This window comes from Podarcis liolepis (genome assembly GCF_965112155.1).
Source record: "Podarcis liolepis genome assembly, chromosome: 1".
Lineage (NCBI taxonomy): Eukaryota > Metazoa > Chordata > Lepidosauria > Squamata > Lacertidae > Podarcis > Podarcis liolepis.
Genome location: NC_139554.1, coordinates 138,692,966 through 138,713,766, shown reverse-complemented (window position 1 = coordinate 138,713,766; position 20,801 = coordinate 138,692,966). Strand labels below are relative to the sequence as shown.

Genomic DNA, 20,801 nt, shown 5'->3' with positions numbered 1-20,801 from the left:
CTACTGTATAGTGGAACTTACCCTCGTAGTTGATGCAGCCGTTGGAGTCTTCCTGCCCTTTCATCAGTTCCTCTACTTCTTCTTCCTTCATCTTCTCACCTAAACCACAGAAGATATTTATGGTGGTGATGATGTTATATACAGTCGTACCTTGGTTCTCAAACACCTTGGTACATTTGGCTTCATACATTTTGGCTTCCAAATGCCAAAAACCAGGAAGTAAGTTTTTGAACGTTTGGTTTTCGAACATTTTTTGGATGACGAACATCCAACACGGCTTCCTCTTGAGTGCAGGAAGCTCCTGCAGCCAGTTGGAAGCTGAGCCTTGGTTTTCGAAAGTCGAATAGACTTCCAGAACAGACTACATTCGAGAAGTAAGGTACGACTATACTGCTTATGTGCCAAAATTGCTTCTAAGCAGTTTACAGATCTAAATATAAAAAAAGCCCTGCTGGATCTGACCAAAGACACATTTAGTTCAGCACCCTGTTCTTACAGAGGCCTATGCTGTGCTGTGGGGTGGGGGGCAAACAAGTGACTGGCTTTGTGTTATGTGTCAGCTATCACTCATGGTGTGTTTCACTCCAAAGAAAGCCCAAGCTGTTTGTTCTTAGTTTGTTCTTAGCTTACTGGCTCATGGTTTCTTTCAGATAAACAAACTACGAGCGCTGGTTCACGTGTAACACACAGCCGGCCTCTGGTTTATCTCCTCCCTGGAATGACAACAGCAGGAACAGGGTGGGGGAGATCTGAAGTGGAGACTTCTGAGCAGCATGCACCAGCACACTCCTCGTTCCAATTAAACCATATTTTAACTGTAGATGTACAAACTAGGTCAGTGTATCTGTTCTGATAGCTCTTCATTTCTGACACTAGTGATGTCATGGGACTTGTGGTGTTGTAGCAATCTATGTGGACTTTCAGCCAAGGGTGCAATGTGGTTAGGCAGTCAAAATGCTGACACGCGGAACTCAGGGTGGATCACCTTTGTTTCCTGCTGCTGTGGAAGCAACTTTCTAGGTGCTCACAACAGATCCATGACCACACAGGATATCAAAGGAGAGGTACCCCTGCAAAAGGGCATGTTGAATTATTCAACTTTCAACTTTCAAATTCCAAATATGATGGATCTAAAAAGTTGTAACATGACTTGGAAATTCAAAAGATATTTTGGTTAAATTAATATACTTAAGTTTTGCTTGATAAATAAAATGTGTGTAAAATTGCACAGAAATCATTGCAAACAATTGCCAAGTGCTTGGACTTGTAGTTTATATTCCTGTCATCTATCTATCTATCTATCTATCTATCTATCTATCTATCTATCATCATTACCTGAGATTTTCAGAAGGTAAAATTAAAATTATCTAGTTTTTCAAAACTTCTTCATCAAATTACCAAGCTGAATGTTGTCTAATCACAAAATAATAGCAAATATAAATTCCTCAAACTCTAAAACATATTTTTAAGACCCTTCACTGAAGAAATTTGCAAAAATTAAGTTTCACCCCCTAAGATCACATGCTCTGTCCCTGCGGTTGTATGATTCTCTGTGTCTTTGAAATATATTTCTTTTTAACCAACCAGGATCTAATGATGTTTTATTGATGTCTGTATGTATGTTTGTATTACCTGCTCTCCATGCTAAGATCCCAGGTGGGCGACATCATTAAAACATAATATAAAAACAACTTAAAACAACTTCCAACCTTAAAAATAAGGTGGGTCCAAAAACATACACCTCAGGTATCAACAGCCATGGTAAAGAGTTACTTTTAATTACACTTTTAGTTATTTTATTATAATCTTGAATGTTTTACACCACATTGTTATACTTCAGGGAAAGTGTGGATCATCCAAATTTAAATAAATAGGCCTTTGCTATTATAAATATCTGTTTTATTACATTGGAAATAATAATTGGGCACTAATGCCAATATAGATTTAAAGTGGCTAAAAAGTTAATCTTCTCCAGCTCCAGAAACATTTACTTTATTTTCCTATTTTTATTCCAACCCATCTCTGAGGACTCCAGTGCTTGGTTTAAGGGGATGGAAAGCCTTGGGATCCCTTACAGAGAATTCTCGGTGCTCTGACCAAAATTCCAGTTCCCAGATTTAACTGAAGAAAGCCAAAGGAATGTAACTTTTATAAAAACAAAACATATCTGTAGTAGAGTTAACACAGGGTCAGGGGTTCAAGCCCCATGCTGGGCAAAATATTCCTGTATTGCACGGGCTTGGACCAGATGGCCTTTATGGTTCCTTCCAACCCTATGAGGACTTTTGGAAGCCTTACCCAGAGTGGCCAGTACGTGACGGAGTTCAGCACCCATGACGGTCCCATTGCCCTCTTTGTCAAAGACACGCAGACCTTCAACGAAGTCTTCAAAGCCGCCCTGCTCCTTGTTATTGGCTGCTGCTTGCATCATGGGCAGGAACTCTTCAAACCCAATTTTCTTGGCATTCATCTCTACAATAAAACAACATTATCAACAATGTTCTCAGATATATTTGTGATGCTTTAGGAAGTTCTCCTGAAGTGCTATCCTGTGATGCTTCATTTAGAAATTAAATTTCTTCCTTCACAATATGGTACTACTGCCAAAGCTTTCAGGTAGTCATAGAACACTGAAGTCTTTGCTTATTGTTGTACTTATCATCAGGTGATGCTACATACACATAAAGGAGGCAAATCTGTATTCAGTGGAGGGGGACGGTTTTTACAGAATCATAATTTAAAGGAATCATAATTTAATGGTTGTCCAGCTCCATTTCTAAGGAAACACAAGCACACAGTGGTTGCACTACTTGTGAAAAAGGATCTGTAGTTTAATTTGAACACGCTATTTATTTCATGCATTATCTATTTATTATACCGTAGTTTTATAGTGGTGTTTCTAGTGCTGTGTACTATGGCTTTTCGCACAGCACCTTCACACTGGTAAAGCTTGCTAACAGCTTTAAAGGAAAAAAACAACAAGGGGCTGTGAGTTAGATATTGTTATGAGTTGTGGGGTTAGGAGTGCCAGACCCATGGGGGCAACCAAAGGGGGATGGGGGAAGCTGCCCCCGGAAATCAATAAAAAGCAATAAAAATACTTAACTGAGGTTCTGCCTCCCCCAACAAAAGCTGCCCCCCTAACAAAAATCCTGGCTAGGCCCCTCTAATCCTTGGATTCAGCAAGTGTTAAAAGCTAATCAAGACTTCTGATTCCTGGAAATAGTTACACTAGCTACTGGTGAGGTGATGGGGGCTTAAGGGGCTCAGTACAGACGGCAATTTCAAGTCAGTTTATATAGGTCCCACCAGGCACTAGTCAGATCTTGAACTATTTAATTTCATGAAATAGCTGTATCATATGTCTTCAGATATGCCCTTGGCACATGCTTGACTCTTTCTCATCAAAGACATCAGGAATTTAATTTGGGTGGGTAGCTGGAAGCTGCTAACATGAGTTGGACCAAACTGAGGGAGGCAGTGGAAGACAGGAGTGCCTGGCATGCTCTGGTCTATTCTACGGGTTCACGAAGAGTCGGACACGACTAAACAACAACAACAACAACAAAGCTGGAATAAAACTGTTGAGCTGAAAAAATTACTTTGCACATTCACAAATTCTACAAACTCATGTCCATAATAACCAAATATTAAATGCTTTAATTTTTTTAAAATAAAAACCCCACCCCCACAAATGCTTGTGTGGTCAAGGCTTGTATAAGAGGAAAGCACACTCCATCTTCACTAAAATTAAGGTAGTGGGAAAGGAGAATTTGACTGAACGTTAAGAGGACATAATATGGACCATTTCATCTCAGAGTCATTACCCTCATTGCTGGGGTTGCCCATGATCTTCTTGACCTCAGCATTGGTGGGGTTCTGCCCCAAAGCACGAATGACATCTCCAACCTGGCTTAGGGTGATCTTGCTTTCACCAGTCCTGTCGAAAAGGAGGAAGGCCTCCTTAAAGTCTGCAAGAGGAAAGTGTCAGTGTCACCATAGTCAAACAACTTGCCCATACACTAGTTTGTATCTACTATGGTATAAATATTAATAGGGCCACTTTCTCTGCAACAAAATTCCAGCGGTGTGACATTTGCATAATTTTACTGGTAGTATCAAATTTATCCCCCTCCCCATTTTTTGCCTCTAATAGCCATTACAAGCTGAGATTTGGCCCCCTCCCTTGTCCCTTTTTCCTGGAAGCAGTGAGCCCCTTTGGTTCACAACCCTGCCCCCAATAAATATTGACTGTTTACCATACCTTATGATGGCTAAGAGAGCCCTGATAAGGTTGATACATTTTAAAATCCTCCATGTGAAACAGCCACATTGCCATAGCCCCATGGAGGAGGAGGAGGAAAGATATGAGCTGGGGCCTCTGCTCTGACACCTGATCCCCAGGAAAACTCTGCCTATCAGCTTTCACCCCACTTTTGAGAGAGAGAGATTGCCTGAGTGGAGTCTCCACAGAAGGAAGCACTGGTGTGGATGTCTCACCCTTTTTGGGTAACTCTCCTCTGCGGTTGAAGCAACGGGGCTGTTTCACATGTGGGAGCTTTTATCGTAACTGCCTGCATGCATATAAATGTTATATATGTATTTAGTTTTAATTAATAAATAAAAAAGGTAAAGGGACCCCTGACCATTAGGTCCAGTCGTGGCCAACTCTAGGATTGTGGCGCTCATCTCACTTTATTGGTCCGAGGGAGCCGGCGTACAGCTTCCGGGTCATGTGGCCAGCATGACTAAGCCGCTTCTGGCGAACCAGAACAGCGCACAGAAACGCCGTTTAATTAATATCCATATTTAATTATTAATTATTATTAATTAGTTAATATCCATATTTAATTGTCTTTCCTGTGTTTTTAATGGTTCTTATTTTTATCTGTAAGAGGCCTTGAGTCCCATTACAAGAAAGGGGAGGGGTATAAATCAATATCTCACCATCATTGCTATCATCATATAAAGCAAGGCAGAACCTTCCAATTATGGGTACAGGGGGCCATTGCAGACAGCCAAAAAGTTCAGCAAATGGAAAAAGGATCTGACACAACCAGCAGCTGAAAATAGCAAGCATTGTGTCTTGACAGTAAAAGTACTTTGGGAGGCATAGAAGCCAAGCTATATGAATAATGTGGGAAAGCAAGCCGCTCCTACAGAAAGGCAAGACAGCATGAATAGGTGTGTCTTTGGAGGGGTTTAAAGTTTTCACCTTCTTCACTGCATTTATAAGGCTGTTAAGAACCCAGTGTCACCTAACTGCAGTCGCCACAGAGCAGTTTTGAAATTTCTTCTAGACCAATTTGGATTTTTTTTCTGAAGCCACATCATGCCTGGCAAAGCGTAAATTTCTGCTTTATATAGAACTCTGCTCCTTCCGTCTTTCGTAAGCCACGGGGCAAATTATGCAGCCTCCATTCATTTTCTCCTGGGTGCTTGTGAAGCTGTACTATTTTGGTGCTCCCTCTTGCCCTCCTTATACTGCCTCAAGAAGTTCCCTAGCCCTCTCCTAAATCGCTGAGGCAGGACGTGCGGTTGCTAGTCTGTAACCCAATATATCTGATATTAATCCCCTCACTGTCTGATGCGTTGAGACCTGCAAGGCACTTCGATAGCTAGCCCTCTCCCATTACAGCTCATAAAGTTCTGGCCTTTTAGAATTGAAGAGACGAGCCGGCTACATGCTCCCAGGCTCACATTTGATATTTCCTCAGTGGCTACAAACAACAGAACTTCACTCATTTACACCAATGGAAGATCTCATCACCAACTCATCACCATTTTTATTCTTCTTTTTAAAAGACTACCCACTTTCGGGAATGTAAAATGCAAACTCCTCATTTTCAGCTGCTGCAAACAGCAGTCAGTTTTCCATGTATACTGGTGGGAAACAGGTTACAGTGTGATTCTGAACAATATTGGCTTTTAAGCCTGGTTTAACATTTTTAACAGTAATGATAGGCTCAGTAAAGTATGCTTCAAGCACATTCTTCTGTCCCTCAGATTCTTTTTGCTCTGTATTTTGGATCAGTGTATTTGCAGCCCAAGAACAGATGGGCATTGCTGAAACAATTGGAAGGCCAGAGATGTTTCCTTTCTTTATAGGCACGCATTGTGACTGAAATTCTTTCCTCTCCCCTCCATGCAAGATCTCACTAGGTTTAAAAATATGTTTTTGCAGTAGGCAGAATGTGAAGCTAAGTCCACAGACGTGTGTGGGTGCTTAAAGACACAGCTGGGATTCTGATTTTACCCCCCTTCATGTTGCGCAGTGCAATAATTTATTTATTAACCCAGAAGTAAAAAAAATATTTTAGGGTTCTTCCACATCTTCTTTAATTGGCTAGGTGTTTGTCAACTTTTTAATAAGCCAAAAAATTGATATTAACTGGGGGCAACTTTTCTTTTATAGCAGTTTAATATGACTAAAGAAAGTGTTTCAACTGTTAAAAGTGTTCTTACTAAATGTTGGCCAGCTCTTTTGTTTTGAAATACTTTGGTTTTGACTAATTTAAAATTAATCTAGCAAATTAATCAATCTATGGTCACCTTAACGAGCAACTCCAAGAATACCCTTTAATCTGGAATGTATTGCTTGTGAAAGTTGTTAATGCAGAATGTGAAGGTGGAGAAAGAGCTTTTTAATTCAAAGGTACATTCCAGGCAAGGTGGGTTTCTCATTCAATTTATAGGTCTAAGAAATGTAAAAAACAATAGGTACTCACTACAGCAAGGGCATATCAAATCAAGTTAAAGAAATCTTGCCATTTGATGGTTTCATTTAGAATCCCCATGTTACAGTGAACATCCAGATTTTACTGAATGTTGCCATTTAAATGTGAATGTTGGAAATCCAGAGGAATTTTGTGAATACCTGAAAACAGATATATATCCCCCACCCCACCAAGCTCTTTGTAGATATACCAGTGAATGCTGACATTCACCATATCTGGGGCATTCTGCATCATATACTCATATCTTAAATCACATAATGCAAGCCAATTATTTGACAAATAAAATCCAAAGCGTTGTAGTATATTGATCCTACATATGAGTGGTAGCCTATCAACATGCCATTCAACTGCTGTGACACTGCATCAAAATGGATGATAGGCAAGAAGCCTTATAGTGCTACTACTATAAGGCTGTAATCTAGCCTCATTTACTTGGGAGTAACCACCATTGAATTCAATAGGATTTACTTCTGAGTAGAGAAGATTAGGGCTGTGATGTTAGTGATAAAGGTGTCTTGCTTTTAATTTTAATTGAATAATAAAAGACTTACATAAATTGGGATCAAATAAAACTATCTTTACAGAAGTAATATTTTAGGATATTTAATTGATAAAGGGGTATTTGTTTCTTTTGTCTGACAGACACACAGACTGATTTTTTGTGGGGATAGGAACATTAATTTACTGGAATTATGAAATGTATACAACAGGCTGATTACAATAAATAAATAAATAAGCCCCAAATTCCCTTTAATTCGTGACACTCATATTACATACTATATTCTTAGTTAAATTGATTTAGCTCTGCCCCACTCCAGCAATACAGCTTGATATTCCCTTAGCATTTCCTAGGAGTCATAATCATACATGCATTGGCTTCATTTATTTATTTATCCATATGCAACATTTATAGATTTTTGTTTCTCTGCTTTCTTCCTTACTAATGGCTTTAAACCTCATTCTGTCATTACTGCCTTAGCAGCTCTCTGAAGACTATGTGCCAGAAGGAGAAGGCAGCACTCTCTTGGGATCTGGGCTTCAAGGCAGTCAACAGCAAAACATAAAACATCTAAAGAAGTGATTTGGAATCTGTAGCCTGATCTTTAAGTGGTGGAAGTCTACATGACTGAAGTCAATTTAGCTTCACTGTTTATACCAGCAGGCATATTCCAGTGGTATTAAAATACCTCTCTATGTTTACTGGCTCTCCTCAAAAACTTACCCTCCTGTTGTTCCTTGGAGAACTCGATCTGTTAGAAAAAAAATCAATCACAAAAAGCCCCTTTTTTAAAAAAAGAAAGACTTGTTGGACTTGACAGCATCCAGCTTGCTCCTTGAAAAATCTTCCCAAGATGCAAAGAAAAGGATTTTGTCCGATTTTTCAAGTGTAGCTGAGATGCCACCAGTTGCTAATGGAACAATGCCTACTTAAGCTAATGAGTATCCAGTATTTGATGTTCCGTGCAATGAATCACATCAACACGCAGGGAATTGAATTTATGTTCCACTTACCAGCAATCTGATCAGCGCTGAAGGACTGCATTTGGCAAAAGAGAGAGGAAAGTAAAAAGCTAGTACTCTTGGAGGGAAAATTGCATTGACAGACAAAAGTTATACATATCCTATAGTGTGTTTATGTGAACTAATTTGGCCACAAATGTATTTTATGTATTCCATTATTTGAAATCTTTCCAGGCCACCTTTCAGGGCAAAGCCCTCCAAAAGCAGTTTATGTTAGAAAAATAATAATAATAAAAGCAGATAACAATGTCATGTAAGTATTTGAAGTCCATTATAGTATCTTCCTGCACACAATCAGAAGCACAGATATATACAGTATGAGCTAAATATCGTAATCCTTTTTAGAGGAACATATTATTGCATTACAGTAGAGAACTTAATGTAAATCGAAAATATCATTGTGCAATAAATACTACATTCAAAAGAACTAATAAAACAGAAGGTTTAAGACCCATATGTCCTTTAAGCCTTTATTTTAAAAACATGCCATTTTGTTACTGTTCATAGGCAGGTTGTGCATCTGGATTCTGCTGCACATATATTTCAGCAAACATGAATTACAGGCTATTGATAACAACAACCTGCTATAAAAGACAGGAAACATGCGAGCTATTACATAAGACAAGATTTCCCAAATAATCCCAGTAATTTCACATTAACAATAAGAATAGATGCACACACTCCCGCATGATTTTGGTAGGACACTATATTGGTTCTCTACTCCCTTATGCTATGCACTAATTACACACTTGAAAATGACAATGTTAGATCAAACCACTGGCTCACTATGCAGAACTAATTTTCTCCTGCACCCACCATGATTGCGAAAGTTGGAAGGGAAGAGGAGGAGGCACGGCTGGAAGCTGCCTGAATCCCTGAGAGTGGTCCTGACTCCCTGGCCTTATTTCTTCTTATTTAACATAAACCAGTGACATCATGGGCAGGATTAAGTGTCAGAGAGTAGTGGCCACTCCCCCCAGGGGAGTTCTTTAACTTTCTTAGGGCAAAGGCAAAGAAGGATCCATTTCTTGATGGCCCTCTCGTAGGCACTATTTTTAGGAGGGTGAAGAGCAGGCAGGGAGCTGCTGCTTGCTTTCCTGAGTTTGAATCCTGTCAGCACTTTTTCACTCTGCAGCGTAAAGATGGAATATTCCTTATGTAGTCTTCCTCAAAAAAGGCTTATCGCTTATGGACGCCTGTTCATATTGAGCCAGCTATTGAGCCAGCTGGTGGGACAGTGGACCTCTCAAGGGTTTCTCCAGCTGGCTGCCTTAAGCATTTTCAGCTAGGTCTGATACCTCTGGTATTGAGAACGACATTTTCTAGCCAGAGAATTTAAGAAGCTTAATCCCAAATTATTACACACCAGGGGAAACACCCCTCCTGCTTTCAGTCAGCATAGTTCACTTGCCAGTTAAGGCAGAGAGTTAGGCAGGTTTACTTGGAAGTAAGATCCACTATGTTAGGAGAACGTTACTCCCAGGTTAAGTTCACAAAGGAAATGATTAAAGACCCAAGAAAAAGTAGCAGGTTTTATTATAAATTTGGCTTGATTCATGAATTATTTTTGAACATGGTAAAGCCACTGTTAAGACAATTTCACCATATCAGTTTTGAGTGGTGAGTCTATATTGTCTCCTATGTAATGTGGCATTTTACTAAGACAGAGCAAACTTTAGCCTTCAATAGTTCAATCTGGCATAGTGAATTCCACATCAAACAAACATTCAGAAAACATTCACCTGTGTAGAGCTGATGGGATGATTTTACCATGAGCTCAGTGATTTTACAACATCCATGAGCAAGATGTGAATTGGACCTTAGGGGTGTAAAATTAGATTCAAATAGTTTGACTTAGCCAACCAATGGCTTGATAGCCTTAAGAACAAAACTGAACAGCTTGGTGGTTGCCTGAAGTCAAATATGTAATCTGAATTACTTCTAGCATTTAAAGTATGTATGATTCATAAGATTCTGTATTTTTAGATTTTGTGAATCGCGATAAAATGTAGCTCATGTAGGTTTTGGAAAAATGATGTGTTGCTGGTTTATGACAGGCAGGAGAGGGTTCCCATCATTATAATAAAAAGCTGGTAGCATATTCAGAGACAGGAGTTTGGAATACAACCATTTCCCTCACTACATTTACAGGTTTATTTGCAATCCCTGTAACATTGCCCTTGCCATTCTTCGACATTTCTAGTAGCTACAAAATACAAAACTTGTATATCTAACTTGCATATTAAAGTGTGGGTAGGGAGACCACATTTAAAATATATTTTGCTTTTATGCAGTTTTGTTTATGTTCAACAGTTTAAACCTGTGTCTCAGGTTTGATTCCGGTTCAGGTAAAAAAAGGAGAGTAATTTACCTTGTTTGAAAATTAATTGATAATTACCACATTGCTTCCAGAATGAGCTAAAAAGGACTCTGGAGTTCCCCTTGGACATAATGAAATGTGAAGCTTGCTGTGGGAAAAATCCTAATTCCTTTTCATTGGCTAAACAAGTAATTGCCATGCTATCATTATTTCCAATTATATTTAATAATTTGTAACTAATAAAGTTCTACAACTACAGTTCCTAATTAACAGGTGAAGAGCAGCATCTGGAGTAGGGCGTTCAGTTCCTATGCCAAATCTATTATCAGGAGGTATTTTTTCCTTGTTGAGCCGCAAGACCAAGATCGGTCATTCTCCAGGGCATGGTTACATTTCCAATAAACTCACCCCATAGAAACTTTCAGAATATGAGATTCATGAATGAATCCCATGTAAATTTGGGTTAAAGGCAGGAGTGGGGCCACACCAGCGCTATAGATGGCATCATCCTACAAGCAAGGAGAATGCACATCCAGCCCCACAAACCAGGCCATTTTTGCACTTCTGTTGCTGTGGGTAAGAAAGGATTCTTCTCTTAGAAAGGGAGGCTGAAACTTCATGAGTGAAGTTGTTTCCCAGCTGTAACAGTAGAAATTCTTAGATACAGCTAAATTGGCATTATGGGATTGGCTTGCTTATAGACTATAGATTGCTGAGTAGATCCAGCCAATGGGACTTACCCACCTGTAAACCGGTGCAGAATTACAGCCCAAATGACTTCGAAAATGATCAGGGTTGACCTGTCAGTTCTTCAGAGGTAACACTGGTTTAGACAGGATGAGGCCTTGATTGGTGCGTAAGAAGAAAGCTGGGGAATCTTACATGAGTTGTATTCCTCAGCAGTACAGAGTCTGCGTGTGTCGAGGCTGAAGCAAAATGGAATCTCTACAGATCCCTTTGCCTTTGGGCCTTCTGGGTTTGGTTTGGTGTTGACAATGTACTATTCAGCAGAATGCAGGTGGGGCCCTTTAAGAGGTATTCAGTTTTGCTAGCCTCTCCTCCTCAAGGCATATCCTGCTTGGGTGCTTTTGAAAGATGCCATGGGGACCTGGGCTGGCACCTGAGGTGAGCCACAAAATGCTGGGGAGGAAGAGGGGAGTGAGCCAGGATGAAGTGATATGGGAATTATTATTCACTATCCAATGAATTTATATTCTGCTTATGGAAAAAAGCCTCTAGCTGGCTCACAAGTAAAACAAAACACACAGAATCATAAATTCAGGTTGCCAAGTAGCAAATGGCATAAACAACAAAACAAAGCTATTGGAATCAATAAGAAATTGATAAGCTTTACTGAAGATACTCAATAGGCAATATTAACCACTGACTCTGAGCATATATGAAGCTGTAATATGTCAAAACAAAATATTGCTGAAAAGCCGGGGGGGGGCACAGTTAAGAAAAAGTATTTGGCTGGTGCCCCAAGGATTGCACAGTGGTACCTCGGGTTACATACGCTTCAGGTTACATACTCCGCTAACCCAGAAATAGTACTTCGGTTAAGAACTTTGCTTCAGGATGAGAACAGAAATTGAGCGGCGGCAGCAGGAGGCCCCATTAGCTAAAGTGGTATCTCAGGTTAAGAACAGTTTCAGGTTAAGAATGGACCTCCAGAACTAATTAAGTTCTTAACCCAAGGTACAGCTGTATAAAGTTACCAGATGTCCCTGTTTCCCGGGGAAAGTCCCTGGATTTACAAATCAGTCCCCTGACAAAATCCATTGAAGCTGGAAAGTGTCCCTGGATTCATTGAAAAAAATCTGGTAACCTTAGCATAGTAGGCACCAGGTGGGCTTCCCTGAGGAGGGCATTCCAAAGGCGGGGGGGGGGGGGAAGCCCCTGTCTCTCCTCCGGAGGGAGGTTTTCCATAAGCCCCAGGTGAAAACCAGCACATGATTGAATAATGTGGTTTCCCCCACTGCTTCTAGTTAGGTGCTAATCAGGAGTGAGAGAAGAATTGCTATCTCCATGTTGAGCCATGCATGGGAATAAGAAATAAGGACCATTTGGAGTGTCAGATGATAGCAGATGAATTATTAGCAAGAGTTCCTATCTTATAGTGTTACTTCTGACTGAGGAGTGTGAGCGAAAAACAACATCTCAACATTATCCTGCTATACATAGAAATTGGAAACAAACGTGAAAAGAAATAGGGTGTAGTTTTTGTCTTTGGTAGGAGGAAATTGTCATTTCCCAGGACTACTTTCAATTTTATTAGGTGACCCTCAGGTCCCATCCAACAGTACAGTTTTCAAAATATATAAAGAGAAATGGCTATGGATATGTCTTTGTAATGTCTGAAAGTCCATAGCTGGGTTGTCCCCTTTGTTATGGGCAGTCTTAATAACTACAGAATAGGCCAAACTCAGAAGATGAAGCTTTTCTTGGATGGAGGTGTGGTGATACAGGAAAGTTGTACCACCGGCAGATTGCTGTCTGCCATGCAACTGCTCAAAGCAGGTGAACCTCTGCCCGTAAAAAAGTGTGACGGGTGGGTGGCAAATGTGTGAATCTAGAAGGATCTAGAAGCTTTACCAGCATTTGTTATTGGTAAATAACATTCTAGAATTCTGACACTTTTGCAAGTGATGAGTCAGACTTGGTTACGCACTATACCTTTAAAGCACATTCTCTACCTCAGAGAATTCTGGGCACTGTGCTGGGAACTCTAACTCTGTGTGGGGTGCCCAGAATTATCTGAGGGGCAAAATGTGGTCTAAAGGTTTTGCAGCCCAATATGCCTTAACTGACATATTGGTCAGATCAGTGGTCTGATCACATTAAATTAAACGGTCAACATTACTACAACCATGGATATCATATAATAATACTGGGCTGTGACACTTCAAACAGTGGTTATCTCCCCCCCCCCTTCTTTAATCAACTCGCCTGGCCGGACTCCTGTTCCTCATGCTGCAGTTGTCATGGCTGCCTAGTGGTGGCCATGCACACTGCAGAGCATGATAGCACCTTACGTTTTTATGCATATAGAAAGACAGTGAAATCCTACCATACTGTAAGACGTTCTGTCTAGCAAGCATGTTTAGGATTACAGCCTTAATCCTTTTTGTGTAACAAATTTTGTCACTGTTGAATGTAACCATAAATGCCATTTTCATCCCATCCCAGCTGTGAAAACACACATCTGGGTCTAGTCTCTGCACAAGCATGCAAAAGAATGCAGTGATACTGTGCCACTTCAGGTTGCAGGTGCAGGGGCTGACATAAAAAAAAAAAATTAAAAAATCCACGCAAGTAACAACAATCCTGTGTATGTTTATTTGGAAGCAAACCTTGTTGATTTTAATGCAACTTACTTTCAAGTGAATGTGAACAGAATTGCAGGCTTGGCCTATTCTGAAGCTGTTTTTTATTCACACCACTTTATCTTCAGCATAACCCAATTCACTTGTATATACAATGCTCACCTAAATACGAGAGGAGCTGATGCTAAGAATCTGGGGCCCTGATCCATAGCTCTCACCTAAAATGTGATGTGTGTGTGTCACCTATATGGACAGCTCTAAAAAGCCTCAGTGAAAATATGGGAATGAAATTCGCCATTAACGTGTTTCTTTGGTGTGGAATTTAGAAATGTAAGTAACAAGGGCTAATTGTATACGTTTTTACGTAGCTTTAGGAGTAATGATTCTTTAAGAATAGAACCACCACCACATCTTAGCACTTCCATTTTCTTCACACCTAATTTTCTAATCAGCACGGTAGAAGATGAAGAAACACAGTGCTATTGACATTTACAGTGAGTTCCAAGGGACCTGTCTCCTTTGAGGTGCTTCCAGTGGCCATGATGAGGTATTAAAATCATTAGGGTTGGTGCTATTTGCCAAAACATGCAACTTCTGTCTGTAAACAGGAAGCGTGCCAAATATATATTCAAGGAGCATATTTAAAGCCCACTCTTTAATATCTCTTGATATATGACACCCCTTTGATAGTCATTATCCAAATGTACAGTCTTGTTTCTTCAACGTCTTGATTTTTCAATATCAGAAAATTAAATTGGTATTCTTGGCCAGATTAATTCAACTCTAGAGTAAGAAGAGTTCTTGACCTTTTAGATGCCAAGGCACAATTAATTATTTTGCCTATGGCACCTCAAGCAGCACCCAAGCAGCAGCAGTGGGATGTTTTCTCACCGTTGCCATAAAAAGGTATGTCCTCTGTAGGAACAACATAAAGGTTCACACTGTTGCTCACAGATACTGGGCTGGTCAGTGGTGGGGAAGGTTGTGGGTATGGATTCAAAGAAGGCCCCTCTCTTTGCTCAATGAAGACACACATGACTGACTTAAAAGTAAACACCATGGCTCGGTTTCTACTGTGCCGCCAGCCCAAGGATTTAGGATTACCTGGCCATCTCACATGGAATAGCTTATCCAAAAGTTACTACAGGTACATAGAGTCCTATCTGTGAGAAAGTGATTTTCAGTAGCAACCATTACCTTTGCATTAACATTTAAATATTCTAATAATCATGCCATTTGAGCGTCACATAATACAAATTTGGAATTTAGGGTGGATATGGGTGTGAATGCTACTTGTGCTGCATCTTCTAACACTCATCACTTTGGTGATTCAGACCATCAGCTGAGTTTTTAAAATACAGAAATTTCTCCTTATTTCCCCCTTATTGGGAGCAGTAGTTTTGTGTTTAATAATACAAATTTGGGCATGGCAGGAACCGAGTCAAGAACTTTTAGTACTAAGAAGAATATGAATCGCTATTTAGTCCAGGACACTGAATCAGGACCCTACATGTATAAAGCAATCCTGGTAAGATCCCTGTCCAGCCTTGTCTTAAATCTTCCTCATTGGAGGGTAATCATGCCAGCACTTTTTTGAGCTTGTTGCTTCATGCATATTCTGAATAGATATGCAAAACTCTTCTTAATGATGTACTTTTTGACATTCAAAAACCACAAGTATTCAAGCAGCACTGAAGCAAAAAACCTTATACAATCAATTTAGTTAACTGGCATGTATGTTTTACAGGCAGAGGCCATGGAATCATAGAATTATAGCTACTTCCTATGGTGTCCAACCCTAGGAGGGATTCATTAAGGTAGGGAAATCCTCTTTGCCAGGGGTAGCCAATGTGGTGCCTTCCAGATGTTGCTGGAATACAACTCCAGTCATCCCTAACCATTGCCCATGTTGGCTGGGTCTGATGGGAATTTCCATCCAAAAACATCTGGAGGGCACCACATAGCCCAGCACAACCACCTGCCACTTAAGCATAGATTTATAGGAAATTCCATTATTTAACCCATCAGGATAGTAAGTTTAGGCAATGGTTATGCTCTTGTGGGACCAGGAAGACTTAATGGTCTAGTGAATCCCTTCCAACTTTATACTTCCGTCTAACAGGAGAGAAATGGCTTCCAACCCTCAGAGACCACTTGGACCAGCCTTGGGTATCGTGGCAGGTCAATAGATCTTACCCACGTAGGACTTTCTTTTCTGATCATTAACACTCATCCGCTTCGTGTCTCACAGATGCAAAGTAGAGAGAAATTGTGTCTGTCATTTGTCCTTGTGCAAAGCAATGCAGCAGTATGTATGGTATTGATGCTGTTATCAATTGTAAATCTAACACTATATAAGACTTTAATTGCAGATTCTTTGGTTGTGTGAGCATACCTGCTATCAGGCCTTAGCATAATGGGAGTTTGAGGGTTTTTTAATAAACTTTTCTTTTTCCTCTTTTTTGATACAAATAGGAGTTTCACACTACTGTGAGTTGTCTGTCAAGGCAATTTATCTGTTTACCTTCTCTCCTTATACCACTTGTAGTGTTCATTCAGCGACGACCTGGTTGAGTAGTAATTGTGAAAGCCATTGAAGAAAATGGTCAAAATATGCAAAAATTCATATATACAATGGCATGCACATGCACAGTCACACATCAACACTTAGCACATTGTATGACTCTATGCAAGGCAATGCTCATTTGTCTTCTGCTTTCTCCTTTTATATTTCCCTGTTTAAGAATTGTTGGATCCAACGGAGCAAAAGTTAGTTCCAGTATAGCAGTGCAATTCTATCTACACTTGTATGGGAACAAGATCCACTGTAATGTCTACACAAAGGTAAGATTGACTGAAGTATGGGTATTTATTCACTCAGAAGTAATTGTGCATAAGACTGTGGTCTTAGTCACAACTAACTTAACAGTGCAATCCAATATATGTGCATTCAAACTATTTCTGCCATACTTTCAATGTCTGCTTGTCTGAATATCCTGAAATGCTGGTGAGCTTTTTACAGGATTTGTGTCCATTGCTCTTACTGTGCTGTATATGCTACTTATTATTAACAGTCTACACTACTCTGCAGTCCCCTCATTCCAGACATTTTATTTCATGCACTGCAATCTGTGGCCCTACTCAGAGTCGGCCACAGGATGGCAGAGCTCAGCCAGGAGTCGAGATGGGCATGCAGGCAGCCCTCTGAGCTTCAACCTAAGACCTGGAGGAGGAGGAGGAACTATCCTTCTGCCAAAGTAAGAGTCCTTAAACATGCAGCCTTTCACTCCTGTAAAAGAAACATATATGCCAATACTATTTTATCAGCCTAGAGCAATACCCCTATAGGCCACAATCCAGAATCTGATATTTGCTTCAGCTATAACCTCCGCAGTAGAGAGCATTTGTACGATGTCAGACCTTGCTCTTCTAGAGTCCTACAGGGAAGCTCTTTGAGTAGAGAAGGCTCTTCACTGCAGACAACGGAGGCTGCTTTATTAGGACAAATGGAGCACAGCCCCACAAAACTGTTCTCCCTCACAGCCCCCACCTGCCTCCCTTCCGATTTACAACCAGTCACATGTTAGTTCTGGCTGTCATTGAATACGTTATTAGAAGGTAGGGTGGAGGAGCAAGTCTACTGTCAGGGATTGCTGTCATTGGACTCCCTGCTTATAGGAGCCTCCCAAAACTCCTGCTGCGTGCTGGTGGCAGCAGCTGTTGCCCTTTTGCATGGGGCCAGCACCAACTCCCCCACCTGTTCTTTCCTTCTGTATCTGACAGCAGTGGCAAAAAAGAGGATCAGCATCTGGAGCACCCCTACAGGCTCTCTCTTGGTCTAATGCAGGGTTGCCCAAACTTGGGTCTCCAGCTATCTTTGAACTGTTTGAACTGATGGTGTTTCCTGCTTGGCAGGGGGTTGGACTCGATGGCCCTTGTGGTCTCTTCCAACTCTATGATTCTATGATTCTATAACTACAGTTCCCATAATCCCTGACCACTATTCCTGCTAGCTAGGGATGATAGGAGTTGTAGTCCAAAAACAGCTGGAGACCCAAGTTTGAAAAACCCTGGTCTAATGCGATGGCCCTGGTCAGCCACTGCTGCCCCTTCTTGCCACCAGCATTTGCTACAGAGGGAGGGAAGCAGTAAATGAGCAGAAGTGACCAAGTGGTGACAGCGGCAAGCAGGAGCAGCTGGACGTTATCCTACAGGAAGGCTCAGTATGTTGTTTCAGACGTCCATTCTGACAATGTTGCTCTTTCAGCATACAGTATTAGAGGAGAGATCTGGTTTTCTATGAAAGTTGATTACAGTGGTACCTTGGTTTAAGAACAGCTTAGTTTATGAACAACTTGGATTAAGAATGCTGCTAACCCGGAAGTAGGTGTTTTGGGTTGTGAACTTTGCCTTTGAAGCAGAACATGTTTCGCTTCCTGTTGAGTGTGTTCCATTTGTAAATTGAGCCCACCGCTGCTGTGGGAAAGCACACCTTGGTTTAAGAACGGACTTCCAGAACGGATTAAGTTCGTAAACCAATGTACCACTGTACTCCCCATTTTTGCTTTCCATGGATGTTTGCTTTCCTGGACTTTGGGTGTCTGGGGGAGAGGTGAACGTCTCCTACACTGTCCATCCCTGCTTGCAGCCTCCAGAGCACCTCCTCTGATACCTCACACCCCTACCAAAGAAGCCGAACCCTCTCAAACCCCCATACCAGGTTCCAGAGAAAGGCCAGACTGGGGACAACTTAGATTGGCATGTGAAGGTGACCTGTTGTCTAGGCATTCCTTGCTGAGTCCTGATGTGAGGGTGGGGTGGCTAAGGGAAATCTGCAATCTGCAGTACACACTTTTCTGATACGACTCACTCATTGTTGCTTTCTTTGAAACAGAAATTAGGTGTATGTGATCAGCAGAGCTCTGACACCAAACCCACACAGATGTACATGTGTGTTCTGCTAACACAATTTTGCCTATTCTTCTAAAGGACAGGGCAGGCAGAGGGAAGGAGACTCCTCTTCCTCTGCCCCCACCCTTTAAGATGCCGGGGGGCAGCCTGCACCTTTAGGGCCAGATGCACTCACAGCCCAAATTTGTACTACACTTGGCCTAATTTCATGTGAGGGGTAGGCAGAGGTGTCCATAGGGGTTGACCAGGTTGGGCCCCACCAAAGGCACAGGACTGGTGTGTGTGCATACAAAAATTCTGCCTCTCCACTCTGGCTCAGAGTGGCTGCCTGTCTGTGTGCTCCCTGAGCTGCTCTGGGTGGCCAGGCAAGGCATGCAAGCTCCTCTGGGTGCATGTCTGAGGAATCCTGTCGCTGGTGTGGGCCGTCGCTGCCGCCCTAAGGGGCTCCCTCCCCAGTCGGCAGGCAGCAGGAAGGCAGGCAGGCAGACTAGAGGAGGAGAGGCGGAGCCAAGCCAATGGTGATGGAGGAAATCACTGGTGGAATGCAAAAGGCAACAAAAAGCAAACTTGTTGAGTTTCTGGTCTACAGTCTCTTTGGAGGTGCCAGCATTGTTCCTTGCCAAGGGATTATCTTCTTGCCAAGCGTGCAAGGGAACCAAGGTACGCCTCTGGTGGGAGGGAGAGGAATGGAGCTGACCCCACCCCTATTTGAATCTGGCCCCACCCATCCATGCAGCCTCAAGAGCAAAAGGGCTGCCCTTCTCCCTGCTTTAGGAGATGTGGAGAGGACGAGGGATGGCCAGAGCGAAGGAGGATGCTTTACTCACTGACCTGGCCTTGAAACATATGGGGGAAGAAAGCACCACAGTGAAGGTGGGAGCAGAGCAGCTTAAGAAGTCTCCTTCTGCACTCTCTGTCCCGCCCTCCACCATAATAGGCATCTGCTGGTTCTTTCCTAATAATGAGGATAAACCCCAAGGTCTAGCAATGTTCCTTTTGCCCTTTTCTGTTAATGATCATATTCTCACTGGGCGCCAACTGAAGGTACTGGGATTTGTACCTGGGATTTGTAGAGGAGGCTGAACCTGCAGGCAGGTGGAATTTTCACCTGCTGTACATGGTAAACATAGAGGAAATATTTGTCACACTCCAGGATATCAAGTCATTTTAATAGAAGCATTTTATTCCAAGTCAGGTCAGTGGCAATTAAACAGATATGTTTTGTAGTGAGCTGCATCACAGAGTGGTTTGATTTGAGATGTAACTGACACGACAGCGTATTAGAAATTACAGTAGTGGAGTTTCCGGTCAGGCACATTAAATCAGTCAAAGCTTTACTGTCCAACAGGTGGTGCTAGAAAGCAAACCATCTAGCACCGCCCTTCAGAAAAAACTGAATTTAAAGGCTATGGATAAGCAAATATTAGCCACCAGAGGACTGTCTACTAATGTTCAAAATTTTAAAGAGAAGCTGGAAATAGTTTATGCAGTGCTTTAAATAAAAAGAATCAACAAAGTGTGCTGGGTCAAGGCTGTTTTCAAATGGTTACTTGGGATTTTTCTATTGTAGGGAAAGGCTGCATATTTCTTCATCGGTTGCTTGAAAACTCTTGTTTCCATTGAGAAAGGAAATATCTGTTCATATGAGGGTTCCTTGACTAAACAGCGTGAGGGTGCCTGAAGGGAAGCTGCAGAACAGAGCCAAATTGAAAAAGAATCCAGCTAAATCAGCTCTATCATCTGTTTGCCTGCTGGGTCTCAGACAAAGCCTTGGAAACTTAAATCCCCAAAGTTGAAGCAATAAACTATAGCTTTTGATCAATTTATTCAGTGGCAAATGCCACTAATGCAACTCCTTCAGGTACCAATGGAAAGGACTCTGGAACATAGCACCCAGGGAGAGGGGGAGATGGATTGAGAGTCTAGGCTGACTGTCCAAGAAAAATGTTCTCAAAAATGTAAATGGCTACAGTGCTGGGCATTTTA

The 20,801-nt window shown here is 41.5% G+C and overlaps 2 protein-coding genes across 4 annotated transcripts in view; one reads left to right on the top strand and one right to left on the bottom strand.

Moving 5' to 3' along the window:
• Positions 1–20,801, bottom strand: part of MYL1 (myosin light chain 1) — a 28,285-nt gene that overhangs the window by 4,514 nt on the left and 2,970 nt on the right. The window contains exons 1-5 of one of the 3 annotated variants that reach the window (XM_083475333.1): positions 9,075–9,352; positions 8,250–8,274; positions 3,828–3,971; positions 2,299–2,472; positions 22–99 (exon numbers count right to left, since the gene is read on the bottom strand). In XM_083475333.1, coding sequence (XP_083331459.1) covers positions 22–99; positions 2,299–2,472; positions 3,828–3,971; positions 8,250–8,274; positions 9,075–9,077 — 424 coding nt within the window. In that variant the 5' untranslated portion in view covers positions 9,078–9,352. Of the gene's footprint in view, positions 1–21; positions 100–2,298; positions 2,473–3,827; positions 3,972–7,959; positions 7,988–8,249; positions 8,275–9,074; positions 9,353–20,801 lie in introns of those variants that run through there. The other 2 variants (XM_083475332.1, XM_083475331.1) reach the window with 2 other exon arrangements.
• The window catches only part of LOC310693456 (uncharacterized protein), a 28,564-nt gene continuing 18,426 nt past the window's right edge, over positions 10,664–20,801 (top strand). Inside the window, exons 1-2 of the mRNA XM_083475593.1 lie at positions 10,664–14,451; positions 16,649–16,748. Of these exons, the coding sequence (XP_083331719.1) occupies positions 14,444–14,451; positions 16,649–16,748 (108 nt within the window). The 5' untranslated portion in view covers positions 10,664–14,443. The remainder of the gene's footprint in view (positions 14,452–16,648; positions 16,749–20,801) is intronic.